This window comes from Phoxinus phoxinus, assembly GCF_949152265.1.
Source record: "Phoxinus phoxinus genome assembly, chromosome: 25".
Lineage (NCBI taxonomy): Eukaryota > Metazoa > Chordata > Actinopteri > Cypriniformes > Leuciscidae > Phoxinus > Phoxinus phoxinus.
In genome coordinates, this window is record NC_136900.1 from 15,398,852 (window position 1) to 15,418,524 (window position 19,673).

At 37.1% G+C, this 19,673-nt stretch overlaps 2 protein-coding genes across 25 annotated transcripts in view; both read left to right on the top strand.

The window, feature by feature from the left end:
* The window catches only part of ppfibp2b (PPFIA binding protein 2b), a 48,651-nt gene extending 32,184 nt beyond the window's left edge, over nucleotides 1-16,467 (top strand). For 3 of the 24 annotated variants that reach the window (XM_079604208.1, XM_079604217.1, XM_079604220.1), the window contains 17 exons: nucleotides 2,277-2,388; nucleotides 4,704-4,765; nucleotides 4,869-4,944; nucleotides 5,071-5,180; nucleotides 6,068-6,135; nucleotides 6,343-6,417; nucleotides 7,292-7,352; nucleotides 7,942-8,083; nucleotides 9,661-9,796; nucleotides 9,971-10,093; nucleotides 10,184-10,334; nucleotides 10,757-10,868; nucleotides 11,145-11,233; nucleotides 11,342-11,464; nucleotides 11,571-11,696; nucleotides 12,417-12,605; nucleotides 13,873-15,045. In XM_079604208.1, the coding sequence (XP_079460334.1) occupies nucleotides 2,277-2,388; nucleotides 4,704-4,765; nucleotides 4,869-4,944; nucleotides 5,071-5,180; nucleotides 6,068-6,135; nucleotides 6,343-6,417; nucleotides 7,292-7,352; nucleotides 7,942-8,083; nucleotides 9,661-9,796; nucleotides 9,971-10,093; nucleotides 10,184-10,334; nucleotides 10,757-10,868; nucleotides 11,145-11,233; nucleotides 11,342-11,464; nucleotides 11,571-11,696; nucleotides 12,417-12,605; nucleotides 13,873-14,076 (1,959 nt within the window). In that variant the 3' untranslated portion in view covers nucleotides 14,077-15,045. Of the gene's footprint in view, nucleotides 1-2,276; nucleotides 2,389-2,746; nucleotides 2,780-4,703; nucleotides 4,766-4,868; nucleotides 4,945-5,070; nucleotides 5,181-6,067; nucleotides 6,136-6,342; nucleotides 6,418-7,291; nucleotides 7,353-7,574; nucleotides 7,611-7,941; nucleotides 8,084-8,800; nucleotides 8,834-9,527; nucleotides 9,561-9,660; nucleotides 9,797-9,970; nucleotides 10,094-10,183; nucleotides 10,335-10,756; nucleotides 10,869-11,144; nucleotides 11,234-11,341; nucleotides 11,465-11,570; nucleotides 11,697-12,416; nucleotides 12,606-13,872; nucleotides 15,046-15,119; nucleotides 15,186-16,279 lie in introns of those variants that run through there. The other 21 variants (XM_079604204.1, XM_079604227.1, XM_079604207.1 and 18 more) reach the window with 18 other exon arrangements.
* Nucleotides 16,468-16,793: 326 nt separating this feature from the next.
* Nucleotides 16,794-18,399, top strand: rep15 (RAB15 effector protein). Its single transcript, XM_079604230.1, has 2 exons — nucleotides 16,794-16,932; nucleotides 17,469-18,399. The coding sequence occupies exon 2, from the start codon at nucleotides 17,508-17,510 to the stop codon at nucleotides 18,252-18,254; it is 747 nt and encodes a 248-aa protein (XP_079460356.1). The 5' UTR covers nucleotides 16,794-16,932; nucleotides 17,469-17,507; the 3' UTR covers nucleotides 18,255-18,399.
* The last annotated feature ends 1,274 nt before the right edge of the window (nucleotides 18,400-19,673 follow it).

Here is a 19,673-nt window from a genome sequence, read left to right on the forward strand (position 1 = left end):
TTTGATTTGTTCATTATGAACTTCAACTACCACATCTGCATTTACTAACAGTCTCTTTAGCCATATTGGCTTTAACTTCTTTCTTTGATCTTGTAACTATTCTATACATACTAGTTGAACTCTTCAATAGTTCATTGCACTCACAAATTCTTAAGCTCTCAGCATAATGAACATCCCTCTGGCTTTCTCTTCCTTCAGCTTTCTATCACCTATTCCCTCCATGTCTGTTACCAGTCACTCATGACCAAACTTTCTACCCTGAAGCTCACGGTCGAGCAAACTCAGGTAGAACGACAGCATTGGGAGGAGCGCTGTCGGACAGCTCAGGTGCTTAACCCCACTCCCACTCCTTATCCCTTGCCATCCTCCCTGAGGAGTATGACACAAAGGAGAGGGTGATGATGGTCCTGTCCAAAAATGGCACCCTCAGTACTTGCGTCCACAGTTTAATGTAGTGTTGCTGGATAACACCACTATAGAGATTGCTATAGAGTCCTTCAAGGTCCATTGAAGACACATGGGGAGTACCCTCTTGAATCATAAAATGGGACACCATAATGTCTCGTGGACCACAGGAAAACTAAAAAATGAAGCCTGCAAGTTTGCATCAAGAAGTGCCATTTTGGACAGGGTCGATTTCATAACATTTCCACCTCTGCTCAGGACTTGGGAGGTCTAAGTTATCAACCGAGCTTTTTCATAGTTCCTTGAAAATATCCACTCCTTTGGTTGTTATGCCTCTCTGAGCTCCCAGTCTGAACCCCATTCTCTGTGTGTCTCTTGAACCCTCTTCCACCTATAATTGTTTTATTTCAGGGACGTTCAATCCTGGCCACCATCCTGCAGAGTTTAGCTACAACCCCAATTAAACACACCTGAACCAGCTAATCAGGGCCTTCAGGATCTTCAGGAACTTTCAGGCTGGTGTGTTAGAGCTAAACTTTGCAGGAAGGTGGCCCTCCAGGAGCAAGATTGGACGTCCCTGGTTTGTGTAATTGATTTACTCGGTCAGTTGTTGACAAGCTTTTTACATGCACGGAGTAGTTTTGTGAAATAATCTAGCAGCTTCATGATCCCAAGTTCTTGTCTTGGTGCTGACCTTTTTAGACCGCTCACAATTGCTCTCAAGAGGAAGCTTCACATGGTCCAGTGGCAATCTTTTAAACCACGTTATGTGTGGAAGCAAGCAATGTAGGGAAACCGTACGAGTGGATGGGCTACTAGAGATCATCCATCTGTGTTTGCCTCATGCTCATTGATGGAAGAAGCATGTGTATGTTTGTGTTAGTATTTGCGTATTAGTTCAGGTATACATGACTACATCCTCCAGCAGATTGTAGGAATAAGGGTTGAGCAATTTAACATGGTGCTATAAACAGATACGCACACCATATTCGTATATACATCCTTTCTGAAGTTTCCGTAGACTTCATTATGTCTGGTTGTTTTTCTCTAGCCTGAAAATGCAAAACAAAAATCCCAAGTTTAACGTTAGTCATATTTGCCTGTTACTACCCACTCAACCTTTTCTCATGTTTGACTAAACAACGTCAGATGGGGGATGTTTATTTGTCGTGCCATTGGTGGCACAGAAATTATAGACGGGTCATGTGTGATGCTATGTGCTAACATTTGAGCATTTACAAGGTTAGCATGCTCTGAGTATGCTGCCATAGAGTTTTTACCCAATCACAAACTTCTGATGTAATCTCTTCAAGCTTATGTAAATCGAGTAGAAAGTCTGTTATCTTGATTTTAGCTTGCTAGGATGTTCATTTAACAAAAATGTTGCACTCTTTTTTTTCAACTAAGTAGCCTATTGTAGTTCCAGCATAGCTAGTTGAATGTGTTTTCTGGGAAATCATATCAGAGAGTTCTGCTAGCATTTTGGTGGTGGTGCTTTAATGGTTGAAATATGCTACAAACACAGAAAGTGTTTGCTTGTCTGTGGTATTGTAACTTTCTTCCTGCTTTGTGAAGATTTAGTGAGTGTTATGTGTGAAAGTGCCGTTTGTCGCCCCCAAAACAGTGAAGGTCGTTTTATCCTTATTTAACCTTGTTGTGCCTGACTGTCACATTTGTGTTGTCAATGTAAGATTCTTCTGTTCTCCCAAAAAGCATTAATGTGATAACGTCCATTTTGAATATCCACCATGATGTTGTGTAAAATGTGTGCCTCGTTGTCTTTCTGAAATGAAAAAGAATCGTGGTTGAAGATGATGTTTCCACCATCTTTTGAAAGGTGCTAATCTGCTAAAGTGTTTCGTTTTTGTTAGACTGAGATTGCCAAACTCCAGCAGCTGCTTTCTACGAAAGATGCAGAAATCGAGTGTCTACAGAGTCAGCTTCTGTCCCGAGGAACCATCAACAATGACATCACAGAGAGAGGTACATCTAAGAAGATTAAATTCTAAAGGTTGTTGAAGTGCTACAACATGCTACCGAGCCCTTAACCCAGAATAATTTAGCATTACGTTACTAAATGGCACTTTCCATGAATAGGCAACAAATACAAGCCTGAAATTTAAGCCCTGATTTGTTTGAATTACTGTTGTTTTATATACAATAAAAAATTAAAAAGGTTTGTTCACTTAATGTTCCCCGTTTGTGGAAAGTACCAAATACTAGCTGCATGGGAGTGACGGTGTGTGTTTTGGAAAATGTTCATGCGAGTGTTGAAATTACTAACATGTGGCTTTTTTTGGTAATCACTGTGGCCTCTGGTCTTCGACGCTCCCTGTTGTAGAGGAAGTGTATAAGAAAAAGCTGAGAGACAAACGTAAGCGCACATTTCAGATCAACATCTCAGATCCTCCCATGCTGTACCCCAGCTTGATTCAACTGCCCTTCAGCGTCTCTGTCAATCTGGCTAATGTACACTGGCATGCTGTCAAGCTTGTCGCACACATCCCCTCAGTGGCTACCTGTGTGTGTGTGCGTGCGTGTGTGCGCACGGAGGGGTTGTTAAGTGTCTGATTCATGCTTGTCGTCACACCCTGCAGCCACTCATTGCTTTCCCATGGGTCTGTGAGCTAAAACTCATTCTTTACTATTTATATAGGGCTAGGGCCATGGCCAGTTCAGAGAAAAGAAATGATGATACAACTAATCACCTCACAGCTACTGTATGTTGCTGAACTTCATTCTTCATTGTAGCACTAAGCAGCTAATCTTATAATATGTGCATTTATTAACAGCTCAGTACTGAATGTATTTTTTTGACTCAAGTCCTACTCAGTCATCATAGTGTGTGAAAAGACCTTTTTTATGTAATATGATGTTCAGATATAAATATATATATATATATATATATATATATATATATATATATATATATATATATAAATGTGTGTATATATATATATATATTTTTTTTTTGATATATATTATATAAGAGCATAAAAAGTACATTGGCCTCATATTATAATGATATTTTACCTTGTATATATGTATATAATCATATTACATGGGATGTTAAATATATATTTTTTATGAATATTTATAATTATGTAATAAAGTATAGAATAGAATATATAAAAAATATATTAAGTACATTGGTCCCATTATATAGTAAAATATAGTTTACTGTTTTTATTTGTAATCCTTTTGTTATGTTGAATATACAGTTTTACATAATTTGAAACTGTTAATAGAAATATATTAAGTATAAATTGGCCACATTATATTATAAATCACATTATATAATGTAATGAATATTGTAATTAATATGTTATATTAATTTATTAATATGAATATGTGTGATGAATGATTATTCCATAATACTAATAAACTAATCTGTTTTTTGTTTTTGTTTTTTGTAACATTGTAGCTGGTTAGCTGATTTAGCTGAGGTGGTCAGCCAGCTCTAACAAGGTTAATGTTGCAGGATGTGGTTGTTGACTATCATGTCAGTTTTTTTCTAAGCTTGAGGTTCTGCTATGAAGTCTCAGAGTAAATCACTGCTTGGCTAAAAAGCAAGTATCAACCTGGACAAGCATGTACACGTATTTTAGAACGTATTTTAAAAGAGTCTTTCGCCTGACTGCTATTTCTCCTGACAAACCTTCAGAAAGACCAGTACTGTATGTCTTTGAGCTTTTTTGGACTGACTCTTGACCAAGGAGGCTGTTTTTTTCTCTCTCTCGCTCTTAGAGGGCTGGCTTACCTCAACATCATCTATCTGTGTTTTTTTAAATGGAGTATGTCACCATAATGCAGTGTTGAGGAGTAACTAACTAAAAGTAGCGGTTTCTTTTAGCTTGACTGTATCTCAGAAAGATGCAGTTCATTCTCGTGAATCAAAGTCTGAATCTATTGAATCAATTTGTCCTAAATGTTTTTCGTGTGTAGAGGAATATTCAGTTAAATCTGTTGCACATTACTATATTTTTTTATGTCAAATCAGGGTGCATTTTAGTTTTTTTTTATTGTATTTAGTGTAAATTTTCCTGTTCAAATTGAATGCTGTCAGCTTAGAAATAATTTTTGTTTGTTCCAAAACTCGAACGTGTCTCTGATTAAATTGTGAATTATAGCAGATATATTTCTTCAGAAAGATAAGTTTCTACAGTGTACTGTAGATTGCTTCTAGTTTAACTACAGTACCGGTACATTAAATAATGTAATGCTACTCATAATTTAAAGTAGCTTACCATAATGATGTAATGGTGCATATGAACTGAGTTTTGCTCTTTCTGTCCCAGATCAAGAGTTACAGCGCTTAAAAACTGGAATGGAGACGCTGATAGCTGCCAATAATGAAAAGGTACTGTAAGTCAGCACTTGGATCTGCAGGAAGCAACATGCATCTTGTTACATTTCGAGAGGTTTGCTAATGGACTGAACATTACTCCATTTTGTTTCTGTAGGATCGCCACATAGACGAACTCAATGTTCTTTTGGGCCAGTACAGAAAATTGAAGGATGGCTTGGCCCTTTCTCAAGGTACGTGGATATTTGTTGGACAACCTTTTGCCTAAAACGCCATCTTGCTTCTTCAATGTTTTAGTCATCTTTGCTCGATGAATTTGACCTGAAGCTGAAGCTGATTCTGTTTCTCTCTCCCTTCAGTGACCAACGATACGTTGCTGTCTGGCAGCAGTGAAGAGGATCTTTCTGGCAACCGAAAAAGAGCCCTGACCCATAGAGTGTACTCGGACGTCATCAGATCAGAACTACAGGTAATGTTTCAAATGGGTTATATCAGGAAAAACTGTATGTTCTTGCTTCCCTTTCTAGTTCAATCAGGCCATTTATGGAAAAAGTTAATTCAGAAATCATTACAATGTTACATAAGACTGTCCGTGTTTTCATATCAATTGAGTGTGTAGTTTTTACATGAAGAAATGAAGCAATAGTAGTTTTATATAGAAGTCTTACACTATCGTTCAAAAGTTTGGGGTCATTAATATTTTTTAAATGTGTATGGAAGAAGTCTCTTATGCTTACCAAGGCTGCATTATTGCTGCATATTTTATCAAAAATACAGTTATTTTGTGAAATATTATTATAATTTGAAATACCTGTTGTACAATGTAATTTATTCCTGTGATGGTAAAGCTGAATTTTCAGAAGTCATTCTAATGTGATGATTTGCTGCTCAAGAAACATTTCGTATTATCAATGTTGAAATCAGTTGTACTGTAGAAACCACGATATGTTATTTTTCCAGTATTCTTTTATAAATAGTTCAAAAGAACAGCATTTATTTAAAATAGAAATCTTTTGTAACATTATAATATCTTTTACTGTGACTTTCGATCAATTTAATGCATCCTTACTGAATAAAAGCATTAATTTATTTCAAAAACAAAAATCGTGCTGACCCAAACATTGTAGTGTATGTGTAGTAGAAACAGTCAGTTTAATTTGACATTGTCAGAGCGAAGGAGTAAAAATGATTGTGGAAAAACTACATTATGATTGTTTTTAGTACAAGAAGTGGACTTCAGGGGAAACATAAAATGCAAAAGCATTCCCATTTGGTCCATATTTCTATTCAACTTTAGTTAGGTTTTATGTTCCTGTTGTTCCCAATGGCAATTTCTACTTATTTTCCTCTGCATAGATGTCTTCCCGAGGCCCGTCGCCACTCCTGGTCTCTCCTCCATGTCTTCAGAGGGATCTGGACTCCAGGTGAGCGAGAGGTTGTATTATTAACGGTACACTGGTGATAGCAGAGTCTCAGAGGTCTCAGTGGGACGCTTTACTTAAAGGCATCTATGGGAGATGGACCCTTTGCTGCAAACTCGCTGTCCCAATCGTTCACCCAAGCTAATGTGATTTTGTCACCTCTATCTCTCTTCCTTGCACTCCATCCCATTCTATCCTTCTCCGGCCCAGCTGTCGCAGTATACAGCCCTCCATGGAGACCTCGATGGTATCCATTGGCGATTTGGGCTTTTACAGCAGACAATGGCAAGTGGAGTGTGTGTGCTTGTGCGTGTTTAAGAGGCTTTCTAACGTAGCAGTGGCTTTTTGTTGTGATGTCATTGCCACACGCCACACGCTGTTTCTCATCGATCTAGTCTAGGATGTCTGAGGATTTCCTGTGATATTCCGATTGGACAGTCAGTTTCTAGATGTATTGTTTTTTGCAGTATTTTAGCAACTAGAAAAATAAAATAAAATTGAAAGTTCAAAAGAACAGCATTTTATTTAAAATAGAAATCTTTTGTAACATTATAAATATCTTTAATGTGACTTTTGATTAATTTAAAGCATCCCCACTGAAAAATTGTAGTGTATGTGTAGTAGATATTGCTTTTTCTTACATTGTGAAAGAAAAAAAACAATTTATTAAAAAAATTAAATTTAAAAATATTAATATGAGGGGGGAGAATTATTTCTTTTTTTTCTTCACAATTTAATAATGCAGTCTTGCCTTGAGATTTCAAATGTCAAATCATTAATTCCATTTTAAATTTAAATTTGACTGGAAATATGTCATTGTCACCTTGAAAATGGTTTTGTCTTTTAGGGGCTTAATTTGCTTTGGAAAATTAAATAGCAAATCATAGTTTTCATTTTAATATATATATATATATATATATATATATATATATATTTGTTTTAATATGAGAAGGTTTAGGCTACATATAAAGCTAGTTCATAATGCTTTTGGTTCTTGACCTTCTAATTTCAGTCATCTTTAGTTTTTAACCATGTACTGTATGTGCTTCCAGTGTATACATTTGTTAGTTCATGATAACCTGAACCTATCAGATGCTCTTAGTCCGCAATAACGTAAGCATAGCTTGTTTAATATAATTGTTCATGGTTTTATTTTCAGGTCATTGCAGCGAATGCTGTCCACCAGCTTGGAAGAGCTCCAAAGTGGAAGCTTACAGATGGTACAAAAACCTGAATCACTTTGTTCTAAATAAATGTGACTCTTGCCAACTAACTCATCTCATTAACAAAATGCTTCTTAGTATGAATGTCTCGGCTCAACTCAAATCTCTTTAATACTAGATTTACATTAACAATAGTGATTGGTTGTATGTTTTAACAAATGACGTGACTCACCTAACTGAGTGTATGTTTGTGTGTTTATACTGTTGGTTTTTCTTAAGCATGTAGTGGGCCAACCAGTAGAGGCTGTTTTAGAGGTACTACAAGCTAACATGAACCAATAAAACTAAAGCAAACATAACCACAACAATAGCCTTTGCTGTATGCACATGCATTAATTAACATCACATATGCTTTTCTTTTTGTTTGCCTGGCTTATTTAATAAAAATGCTTATTAATAAGAAAACGCTTACACCTGATATTAGTGTTCGTTATAGTCATTCTAATAAAATGTGTATTTATTCATTATAGCATGTGTAATTTTTCATTAAAATCTCAAGCTGTTTGTAATTATCATTCATTTATATGTTTAATATACTCATTCAGATAAATATTTAATCGCTAAGATAAATATATTTCTTCTGCAGAACCGATATAATCCAGAAAATAACAAATACCAGACGCTCCCGGGCAAGTTTAGTCGTCCAGAGCAGAACGGCGTGAGACTTCTGCCGTCTTCCCCTCTACAGCTGTCTCCTGATGAAAGTGAAGACAGTGAATTCAACCTAAGTAAGCAATCGTCTCACAGCATTCCTTGTCGAAATCATTTCTCACATGGGCAGTGTCTGAAAGCAAATATAAGTGAGCAAGCATAGATTTAGTGTGTACAATGCTTATTTCTGGCTAGAAATTTAGTTCTAATATATAAAAATGAAGCGTAGCGTCAGTTCTGCCAGGTCACGTTAGTCAAGCTCGCATCAGGTGATCCACGTCTACCTATAGGAATACGACGCCTATCGCTGTATACATATATACTGTAAACTCCTTGCTAATTTCTAATTGTCAATCGTATTTGACGATAGTGGTCCTGACAGAATTATATTCATGTTTACACACATATATATACAGTATACATACGGTACATTGAAAAAAATGTATGAATTAATAAATTTACTTTTAGTCACATTAGTACTGCATGTATTTTTTTATCTTTCGGACACACCCTTAATTTCTGTTTCATACCATGACCTTTGACCTTATTAACACTGTGTAACCTCAATCGTATTTGACCGTGCTTGTTTGATTTTCCATTTTCTGAGCTCAACAGACTGTATTCTTACTACCTTTGTGCTCTAAGCTTTTCGACCATAACAGCTTTTTTAACACTACGGTGTCTTTGCATGGGCTTCTGTGTATCTTCTCTTTACTCTTTCTCTCGAACTAATCCATCTCCCGGGCTGTGTGGCTGTCTGCGCACACGTTTCCCCTCTCTCACTCCGTGCGAAGATCGCTGCCGAAGCGCCAGCGCTCCAGCTTTAGGTATTGTCCTCTCAATCTCACGTTAGCATGCGACCACAGAGCGCACTCTTGCTGTGTCATATTGGATTTAACCTAAGCTCTCCTATCCTGATTCTTTAAAGCTGAAAGCAGAGAGGTTTTTTTTCTCTCTCTCTCACTCACACTCTCTCCCTCTCCTCTCAGAGATTAGACTTCGTTTATGTGAGCCTTGCTGCTTTACTTTGAGTTTAAACTGGTGCCATGTGATGAAAATATAATGTACCGTTTATGGAAAAAGGGAATAAGGAAAAATCCATTTAGGTTTCATATACAGAAGTCTAATGTTAAAATCCAGAAATATTTATGAGCGTTTACCATGCTTTGGTTTGGTTATTATTCAAAGTCTTGATTTATTATCATTTGTATCATATTATATTATTAAATAATACATATAATGTACATTTATTAATAATATTATATATGTAATCTAATCGTTGAATTGAATTATTATTGAATTTTTATATAATTTAATTGAATAATCATTATTAAATAAATTATATTATAAAAGGTTAAACAATCATTTTGATTATTTAATCAGCAGCAAAGGCTATTTTATAAAAGTATTATCCTACATTTTTGGAATCTATGAGCTTAAATACATATCTAAAACAGCATTGTGATGTTAGTTTTTGCTTTCTTTTCCTCTTCTCTCTTGCATGGCTAATATTTGGCGCAGGGCCGCGGGGAAAGCATGATCAGTTTGTGGTTGGTGGGTACAGATAGAATGTGTATTCAGTCCAATAGTGAACCTATAAAAACATAGAAACACACAAACCTATCAGAACAAGTGGATTACTTCCTGTTCACAGGAAAGACAGAGAAGACGGATGACTCAACCTTGTCTGACCTTTCGCCAATGTCATCTGGAGTAGAATCAGGTCAACAGTCCCCTGTTTCACCAGAGCACAAGAAGAACCAGAAAGGCATCCGAAAACTGTGGGGAAAGTGAGTTGGTTGTTGACAGACAACATTCAATAAGCATTTATGTTTCATAATGTGTGATATTTCTTAAATTAGCATAGGACAAAAGTTGATTTCATCCATCAAGATACTTGAATGGATCATGAAAAGTGTGCTGTTACTATTGTTTTGTCACATCTTTTTTCCTCTGCTTCACAGGATCAGGAGAACCCAGTCCGGCAGTCTTCCAGCTGACGGTTCTGATTCTGACTTTAAGAGAGGGGGTTTCAGAGCCACGGCCGGCCCACGACTCGCCTGCCTGGGCATCGGTTCTTCAGCACGGTATCTAAAGCACAGACAATGAGATCTGTCCTGAGACATGTGTTAGCACCTTCATTCCTGTTTCTCATATTCTGCTTTTGTGTTCTGCAGTGACATGAACGCCCCCTTCTCGAAATGGTCATGTGATCAGGTGTGCGCATGGATGGAGGACTCTGGCATGGGTCAGTACGTGAATATGGCCAGACAGTGGGTGACTAGCGGTCAGACTCTACTCTCTGCCTCCTCGCAGGACGTAGAGAAGGTGAGAGACACTTCATGCAGGATATCAGCACATGTTTGAAAGACTTTGGGATAAAGAACATATGCAGACCTGTGGTTTCAGGTTGTAACAATCTGATATCCTCATGCAACACCTGGCGGGTCCTGTAAAATGATTTGGCTATGCCTCTCGCCTCAGGTCGTTGTGGTGCCACTCATATTCTGGTTTGGTTCTACCTGCCAGGGCAGCTTTAACCTCTGTTCCACGCCAGTAATGCTGCGCGACTTACTCATTTGTTCTGCCTTCAAACTCACTCAATTAAATGTTCGGCTTTACAAGACTTTACGCTTCCTTAATTGAACACTTAAAAAAATGTTATTTCCTTAATAGTGATAGATACCATTACCAAAGAAACAATATGCTGTCAAAACCATCTTGATTTTTGAATTGATTTTCACGTTTAGGATCTGGGAATTAAACATCCACTACACAGGAAGAAGCTCCAGCTGGCTCTGCGCTCCTTCAGCACCAAAACCACGGAGAAATCCTCTGAACTCGACCACATCTGGGTCACACGTATGTACCTATGAACCAATCTGAAGAAACAAATGCTGACCATTGTCATCACTCTCTTTTTTCACTTATTTTTGTTTTGTTTTGTTTGTGGCACATATGGAGGATTTGGAGTGCTGCTTAAAAATAAAATGAAGAAATCAATGAACAGTGTTTTAAATAATTTATAATATAATAATGCAAGTAAATATAGCACCTCTCAAAATTATTTATGAATAAATACATTTTTTGTCCATTTGAGAACTGTAAATAAATTGATAATTGATTATTTCTACACAGGATGGCTGGATGATATCGGATTACCGCAGTACAAAGACCAGTTTCATGACGGACGTGTGGACGGTAGAATGCTGCAATACTTGACAGTGGTAAATATCTTTGTTAACCTTTAGTGCCTTGTCAATCAAATTAAAGGTCTGGAATTAATGTACAGTATCAACTGAGAATAATATTGTTACTTTGCGTTTCATTTTCAGAATGATCTGCTGTTCATGAAAGTCACCAGTCAACTTCATCATCTCAGCATCAAGTGTGCTATCCACGTCCTACATGTAAACAAGTTCAACCCCAACTGCCTCAAAAGAAGACCTGGAGATGAGGTGTGGATGAAAGAAACAGAAAACAAAAAGAGAGGGCAATCTACTTTTGCACGTCTAGGACTAATAATGCACATTATGGATATGCTAATTCATGTTGTTTTTACAGAATAAGACATCCCCTTCTGAGGTCGTCCAGTGGTCCAATCACCGTGTGATGGAGTGGCTCAGATCAGTTGACCTGGCAGAATACGCCCCCAACCTGAGAGGCAGCGGAGTGCATGGAGGACTTATAGTGAGTAACTCAAATCAAACTTTATCCTGTTACTAACTAAAGGTGATTAGTTTCTGTGACACTAGTGGCACTTAGCGGAATTACAAAAATAAAGCATATTTGCAAACGCCCCTTTAGCGCGTTGCGCCTCCTCCAAGTCAAACATCACAAACAGAATGCCATACAAAATGCATTGCCACCTGCTATAAATCACTCAGAACACCTTAGCAACCCCATAGCAACGCCCCAACCAACACCTTAGCAAAACCCACTCAAAACATCATAGCATAACTTTATAGAAAATCATCTTGAATCTAGAACAACCTTGAAAAGGCATTGCAACAAGCTAAACACCCTAGCTAAAAACACTCAGAACTTCATAGAAACTCCCTAGAAACTATCATGAAATGCCCTAGAAAATGCATCGCAACAAGCTACAAACACCCAGAACACCTTAGCAACACTATAGCAACACCTTAGCAAAAAACTCTCAGAACTTCATAACATTTCAATTTCATAAAAACTCTATAGAAACCGTCAAAAAATGCCCTAGCAATAATCTAGAACATTGAACATAATTTAGAACATGCTAAAACCACTCAAAACACCTTAGCAACCCCATAGCAAAAACCACTCAAACACCATATTTGGGATATTTGTTTAATGTATTTCTTGCTTCAGATTATGCTATTTATAAAAATTAAACACTAAATCCTGTTTTTTGTTTTGTTTTTTTATCAGATCTTGGAACCTCGTTTCAGCTCGGACACCCTTGCGATGCTCCTGAACATCCCCCCGCAGAAGACTCTGTTAAGGAGGCACCTGGCCACTAATTTCAACACGCTGGTGGGCTCTCAGGCTCAGCAAGAGAAGCAAGAGTTCCTGGAATCATCGAGCTACACACCACTAACCACCACCGCAAAAGTCCGGGTAAGAAAAGCAGTTCACATTTGCTGACCACATCTTTAGAAACACCTTAATCCCTGCCATCCGTACACCTCATGAATGAAGAAGCATGTAAATATACGGACTCCTGCTTCAGCAGTCTGATTCGTGTTTAAGCTCAGCTGATGCAGCACGCATGTTTTGACACTTAGATTTTGCTTAGGCCATCTATACGGAATGTGCTGAGCGAATGGTCCTACAGTGTGTAACATACTTACTAAGCACAATGCAGCTTTAGACGAAACATTTAGTTCACCTTCGTCTTTTGCCAACCAATTATTTTTCATGATAAGAGAAAGAATGTGTTTTTTAAGATAAATTATTTCCGGTGCAGATGACGTGACATTAAAGGGTCTCGAATTGTTGTTCTTTTGTTCTTTTTAAAAAATTTAACTGATCCTGGAGATTCATGGACTGGGTTTGTTTCAATATTTGGCACCGTTTCCGATTATGATAATTTGATGAATCGCAGTGTATCCTATCATATTTGCCGATATCCAGCCCAATTCATGAATTGATTGAATTTGGTAAACAAATATTTATTATTCTTATTAATAAGATAGTTGCCGATATCCAGCCCAATTGAATTACTGGTAATTAATTATGGAATTTAATGAATGAATGAATTAAAGTTGGTGGTAACATTTTTATTATTATTATTATTTTGATTACCGGTAGTAATAAATCTATAATTTCCACCAAACATGTTGTATGTAGACGCATGTTGGAAACATCATTTAACAACAAAAATGAGCAATATATTTTTACAGTATTTATGAACTTTTATGAATGATTTAACTTGTATTAACTTTTGTTAATTTTAGTTAATAGAAATATTAATGTTAGTTCACGGTGAATTAACAGATGTTAACAAGATTCAATGTTAATGATTAACAAGATTAATAAATGCTGTAGTAGTTTTCAGAATGTTTCCACAAAATGTGTATTATATTATGAGTATATTACTTTCATACTCTTTTTGTCTAAATAGAAAAATAAAACAAACTAAAAAAACGATATCAAACATTTTACATGATACAAGTGAATTTTGGGCATCATAACCGTATGAAAAGGAAATTTAAGTGAGCATTAGATTGCAGAATTAAAAATAAATGAATTGTGTATGCATAGTTCAATATGAAATATCGGCCGATATAATGAAATTTGAAAAAGATCTTCTGATATTGGCAGATAGGTACTGATATACTGTTGTTAATCCCTGTTATTCATGCTGCGTATTTCTGTTCCTCAGCCGCGTAAAACGGGCTTCTCCAGTTTTGGCCACCGCAAGAAGCGCGCCGACGACTCCACGGACTACATCTGCCCTCTGGATGCATCCCAAGTCCAGGCCCTGCTCAACGGGGGCAACCGGCCCTACAGCGGCTTCAGGGGCCTGAGCCCCATCTTCGACAGGGACCCAGAGAGGCGGGAGCAGGTGGGAGCTCTACAGATCTGACGCTTGCACCCATATCCCACAAAACCACGGCAACCTCCCAACGACACCCTGCTTCTGTTCAGTGCCATTTTCTAACTCCCCCCAGCATCCTTCACTCACGGACACTAAACCGCAGTACGGACGCTGCGGAAAGACTTGGATCCGAGGGTTTAGTACATCATCTCACAAGGGGAACAGGGTTTAGTAGAACGCTTTTCCCAGAATAGTGCCACTTCACCTGTGATGATACGTTCGACTCTATATCGTGGATCGTAAAAAATGTATTGAGATTTAAAAGTATTCCATTTTTGTAACCCAACACTTACTGTTTCAAATGACAGTGTGTACTATCTTGTGCAATATTTGCATATTTTAGAGTTATTTAATGGTATATTTATGGTGAATTTTTGAGGCATACAGACTACTACGTAAATGCTCAGCGGGAGCAGCACATTTTTGACTAATCTGATGGTTATTTTCATACAATGAAATGCACAAGATTATTTTTATAGGTGGATATCTTGCCTCTTCAGTTGAAGATAGACTAATGATATATAACGCAAACTATTGTTACATAACAATAAACCTCCTCGATCACAGTGATATTGTGTGTTTTTTCCAGCACATAGAGGGATGTTTTCCCTTTAAAAAAATGTTCCTTGATAAATGTTTTCTTGGCTGTATGTAATTTCAAAACTTAATCATCTTGTAAAATGATTTTTAGTAACAAACTTTGCACACATACACAAAATTTTTTTTGCCATGCATGATTTACAAACATTAAGCATTAACCTGCTGTCATCCATGCATCTGGCCACCAACAAATGGTCATTTTCACAATGTGGAGAAGTGCATGCTGGGAAAGGATTTTCATGCACTTGTGGAGGTACATTCTAATATACATTTCTCTATATTCACATTATTTGCACTTCATTGCCACCCATTGCTTCTGCTTAATATTCCATCTATTAATAAAAATATATTTACTTGTACTTGCGTACAATGATGAATATTAACTTATATTATTTAGGTTGATATATTTGATGGATATCTTGACATTTCAGATTCTGTGCGCTAAAGGATCAGGGATGCAGATCGAGGCCTTATCCAGGGGAATTAACAACCTCACAGTAAGGTGTTTTTTTAACTCTATTAGGTTAATATCTATTAACCAATTAATGTTCTTACATATACATATATACGTTTAGGCTATATATATATACATACATGCATACATACATGCATGCAGTATAATTATTCTTAAATATATATATTATTCTATAATATATTCAGCAGTGTGAATGTAATTGAAATAAACCAAACTAAAATATAGACTCATAATTTCAATGACACTTCTTGTAGCCTGATGCTTATATTTTTTTATACCAATATTTATTTACCTGTACCAATATTACAATTCATAGTAAAGAAAGGAATCAATATTTATCTACATATTTTTAACACTACTGAGACGAATTGCGAAACTAATCTGCTCATACACTTAATGACCAACTGAAAGTCACATTAAAACTCAATTTTAATATTCACGTTTCTTAACTCTTTCCCCACCACTGACTGAATTTTTCAATCCATTGACAATCCATGTTTTCACTGTTATATAGGGGGGCGCTATTACGCATCTTCTTAAAGAGTACAGAATCTCCAGATCAAAACATTGCTTATGCACATGTAAAATAATGTGATCATTAAACAGCATATCAAAACTGCCTAACATTAGTGATCTACTCAATGTATCAAGCATCGTTCTGAATCCAATCCGGATGATTTAGATTTTTCTCAGCTTTTTGTTCAAATTTTTATTTTATTTTTTAAATGAAACTTACCCACAGTCAAGTGTCGATTTAAAAAAAGAATGCATGAAGCTATTAAAAAAATGTTTTGTTGTTGTTTAAAAGCAGAGGGTCTGTTCTTTCTTTTGATATATTGTACGTTCAGATATTCATATAACTAAATATTCTGGAGGCCATGTCAATTTTGTGAAAATGATCAAAAATTCTGGCCCTGGCTGGCAACTTTTTTTCTTTTTCTTTGGTGGGGATAGAGTTAATATTGTTTTTTGCCAAATCCTAGATGTGAATATTCAGCCCTAGTGTCACATATTGCGAACAGTTAGTGAAAAGTTTAGGTTTAACTCTGCTAAACCAGTTTAACTTGTGGAGCGCTTCGCACTAATCCCGGCACCATCCCCTCCTCTCACTTCCAGTACTTACTGAGCCGAGACGAGCTCCTGCGAGGAATGAGACGCAGCCACACCGCAATAGTGTGATCCACATTAACTGCCAAGAACTTAACCCACCTCACCCTCAAACCTTCAGGACTTCAGCTGCGCAACACCATCCAGCTCAAGACTATTCTGTTATTGTATTACTGTTTGTTTTTGATTTTGAGTTTATAATGAACATGATTTTAAAACTTTGTGTAATATGCAAACAGCCCTTATTTTATATCTACCTCTACCTTTATTTTTTTTCCCATATTTGATTGTGTTCTTGTAGCCAGTGGAACTGGATGTGAGTAAATCTTTCTGTTTGCCTAGCAGTTTATTTTCTTAGGCTTTTTTCAAATCTATATAATATCTTAAAAGCAGTTTGTTTGTTTTAAGTAGAAATGGTTTGCTTGCTATACCTCTGTTAAATCCATCTCAAGGGTTGAAACAAGGGGTTTGTTGTTGTAAGGGGCTTTATGATGACTTGTCCAACGTCTCCCATGACCCAAATGGCAAACATTATATTTGGGAGGTCCTTATCTGACGGTTTAGCCTTAAATGCGCACTTATTTTAATAGGACACCAGACAAGAGAAGAGAGATCCGACTGCAGGTTCACTCTCACCCAATACTAAGGAAAGAATAATATTGGTGAGTTATTTTATCTAATGACATTTTACATGCTAGTGTCCATTAATGGCAATTCTCACTATTAGCTAGTTGCTAGTTAGCATGCGTATTACTAGGATATTGGCTGTTTATAAGTACTTATAAAGCACATAGTAATGCCTAATTCTGAATAACCATATTCTACATCCCTTAATCCTACCCAAAACCTAAATTTTGAAAATACCTCACTAACTATTAATAAGCAGTAATTCGCAGTTTACTGAGGCAAAAATTAATAGTTAATAGTGAGAATTGGACCCTATTCTAAAGTGTGACCACATTAACAACTATTTCCTTGTAACATAAACGCTTATGTTAGTGACATGCCATTCTTTTTAATCATATAAATATTTATTTTTGTCTAGAAATGTTCTTTTGTAATAATAGAACTTAATAAAAAAAAATTCTGTTAAATTTCAGTTTTTATCTATTGGATTTTAAATCAGATTTTTGGTTGTCCTTTAAGAAATGGTAAATGGAAGACGTGATAAAATAAAGTTATGTGTCAATATTTCCAGTGTATAAGGGAAACGACACTTTGAACTGGACCAGCTGGAATGAACCAAAAATATCTCCAGTATGAAGCCAAAACCAGCATTTTCAGAACCTTATGGGCTAAACCCAGCAAAACCTCCTCGGCGGACCTCATCCACCTCTTCAGCGACTGCATCCGAGCGGCTTCATCCAGAACAAAGGAGTATCTGCTCTTCAGGGACCCGGAGAACAAGTTCCACCCAAGTCCTTCGACCCTAAGCGAGATCTTTCTGATGACCTACGTCCAGCACAGCAGCCTGTTGAATCTCAGCGACTCGTTCAACTGCACCGCCATGACCCACGAGCAGAGGATACTGTTGGGAGCCCACTGGGTCTGGGCCGTGCTGGATCAGCCGAGCAAGAACCCCCGGATCCAGATCGCGGTCCACGTTTTTCACCTGCCAGGAAGAATGAAGGACAACCTGGAGGAACTGTCCTTGGATATCTACAGCGACATCATGCGCATGGCCGGGATGGCTGTGGTGGAGAGAACCCAAGCCGAGAGGATGGTGGAGTTCTGCTCTTCCATCGGCAGAGACTGTTACGCGCTGTTTCTCTTCTTCGGTCGCCAAAGCGATGAGGGAAACATTTACGGGCTACTAAGCAACAACCTGCAAGCAGCTGTGGGGAAGTGTGTGAGGATTGATCAGGTTTTTATCGATCACTTCTTCAAAGGTGCGAAATGCTTTGCCACTTCAAGTGGGATGATGCAAACACTGGTTGGTAAGGAGGGTGACGATCCTCTGACCATGCTTGTTAAGTTCACCTAACAGCTGAGCAGGATTCATTAACAATTTTTGGGGGTTTATTCTAATGAGCAGCTCACTGCTTGGTAACAGATGCTTTGAATGCAGCACTGGGTCTGTATGTTGATATTTTCCCAAGACTTTCCAGCCTTAAAACTAGTGTCCGATGTCGATCCGCCTCCAGCAATAAGTTTAACTGTTACTTGATGCAAAATGTGCAGAAATAAATATTTTTGCTGACAAGTTTTGTACTATCTTTGCTACTACCCCATATTTAAAATAAATCCACTCACATGTTTTTTTTTTTTTTTTCTATCTACAGTATCTATTAAAGGGATATTAACCCAAAAATTTAAATTCTGTCATCATTTACTCACCCTCATGTTGTTCCAAACCTGAATGTGTTTCTTTCTTCTGTTGAACACAAAAGGAGATATTTTCAAGAATGTTGGTAACCAGACAGTTGATGGTAGCCATTGACTTCCATAATAGGAAAAACTAATACTACGGAAGTCAATGGGTGCCGCCAACTGTCAGGCTACCAACACTCTTCAAAATATCTTTTTTGATGGTTAAAATATTCTCTTTTGTGATAATTAAAGTGTAATTAAAGGAAAGGTGAAGTGACAGTGGTAAACATGCCTCTGTCCCAACTTTTTTTGGAGTGTGTTGATGCCATCAAAATTCATGTTTATATTTACAAAATACACTTAAAGGGATAGTTCACCCAAAATGAACATTCTTTACTACAGGGCCGTTGAATGCTTGAATCTGATTGGTTGACGAACGTTCTGAGGTGTGCAATTATATTCAGGGAACCGCACGGCTAAAGTAGTTCCAGGCAGGTCTTGACCTCATTACAGTTCCATATCACTTCGCGTAGTCAACTGTAATAACGGACAATAGGATACAATTCATAACAAGAGAAACTGCAGCCCATGCGCTTGATCTGCAATTTCCAATGTCCTATATAATCAATAAAAAATTAAACTGAATATTTAAATAAATTGATAGTCCTGTTGCACGGGTTTTCGTAATTATTGAAGATAATATAACAAATAAATAAAATTGATAGGCCTATACTTGTTAAAAGGGCTTTGTGTTTCATTTATTAGTCTTCTAGTCTACTGTCACTAATAGAAAAAAAGAATGAACGAATTAATTAAAACGAATTGAATTAATAAATAAATAATAATATTGACGCACATGCTTAGGCCGGTTATGAATGTAATTTGATACTTATGAGTCATGACTAATCATGCACGCGTTTTCAGCGCGTTCAGTCGGTTCACAGCGGTGTTTAAAATCTGCTGCATTCACAGTCAGAGAATGTTTCTAGTCGTTACGTGTGTCCAGCATTAAGTGGCCTTTACTCTGCTATCAGCGGCTCAAACCTCCGTTACTAACTCTAAAATGACGTTTTGGAATTAGCAACGGAGCATG

Excerpts from the sequence above, each read along its gene's own strand:
- rep15 (XM_079604230.1), top strand. The coding sequence starts at position 17,508 with ATGAACCAAAAATATCTCCAGTATGAAGCCAAAACCAGCATTTTCAGA.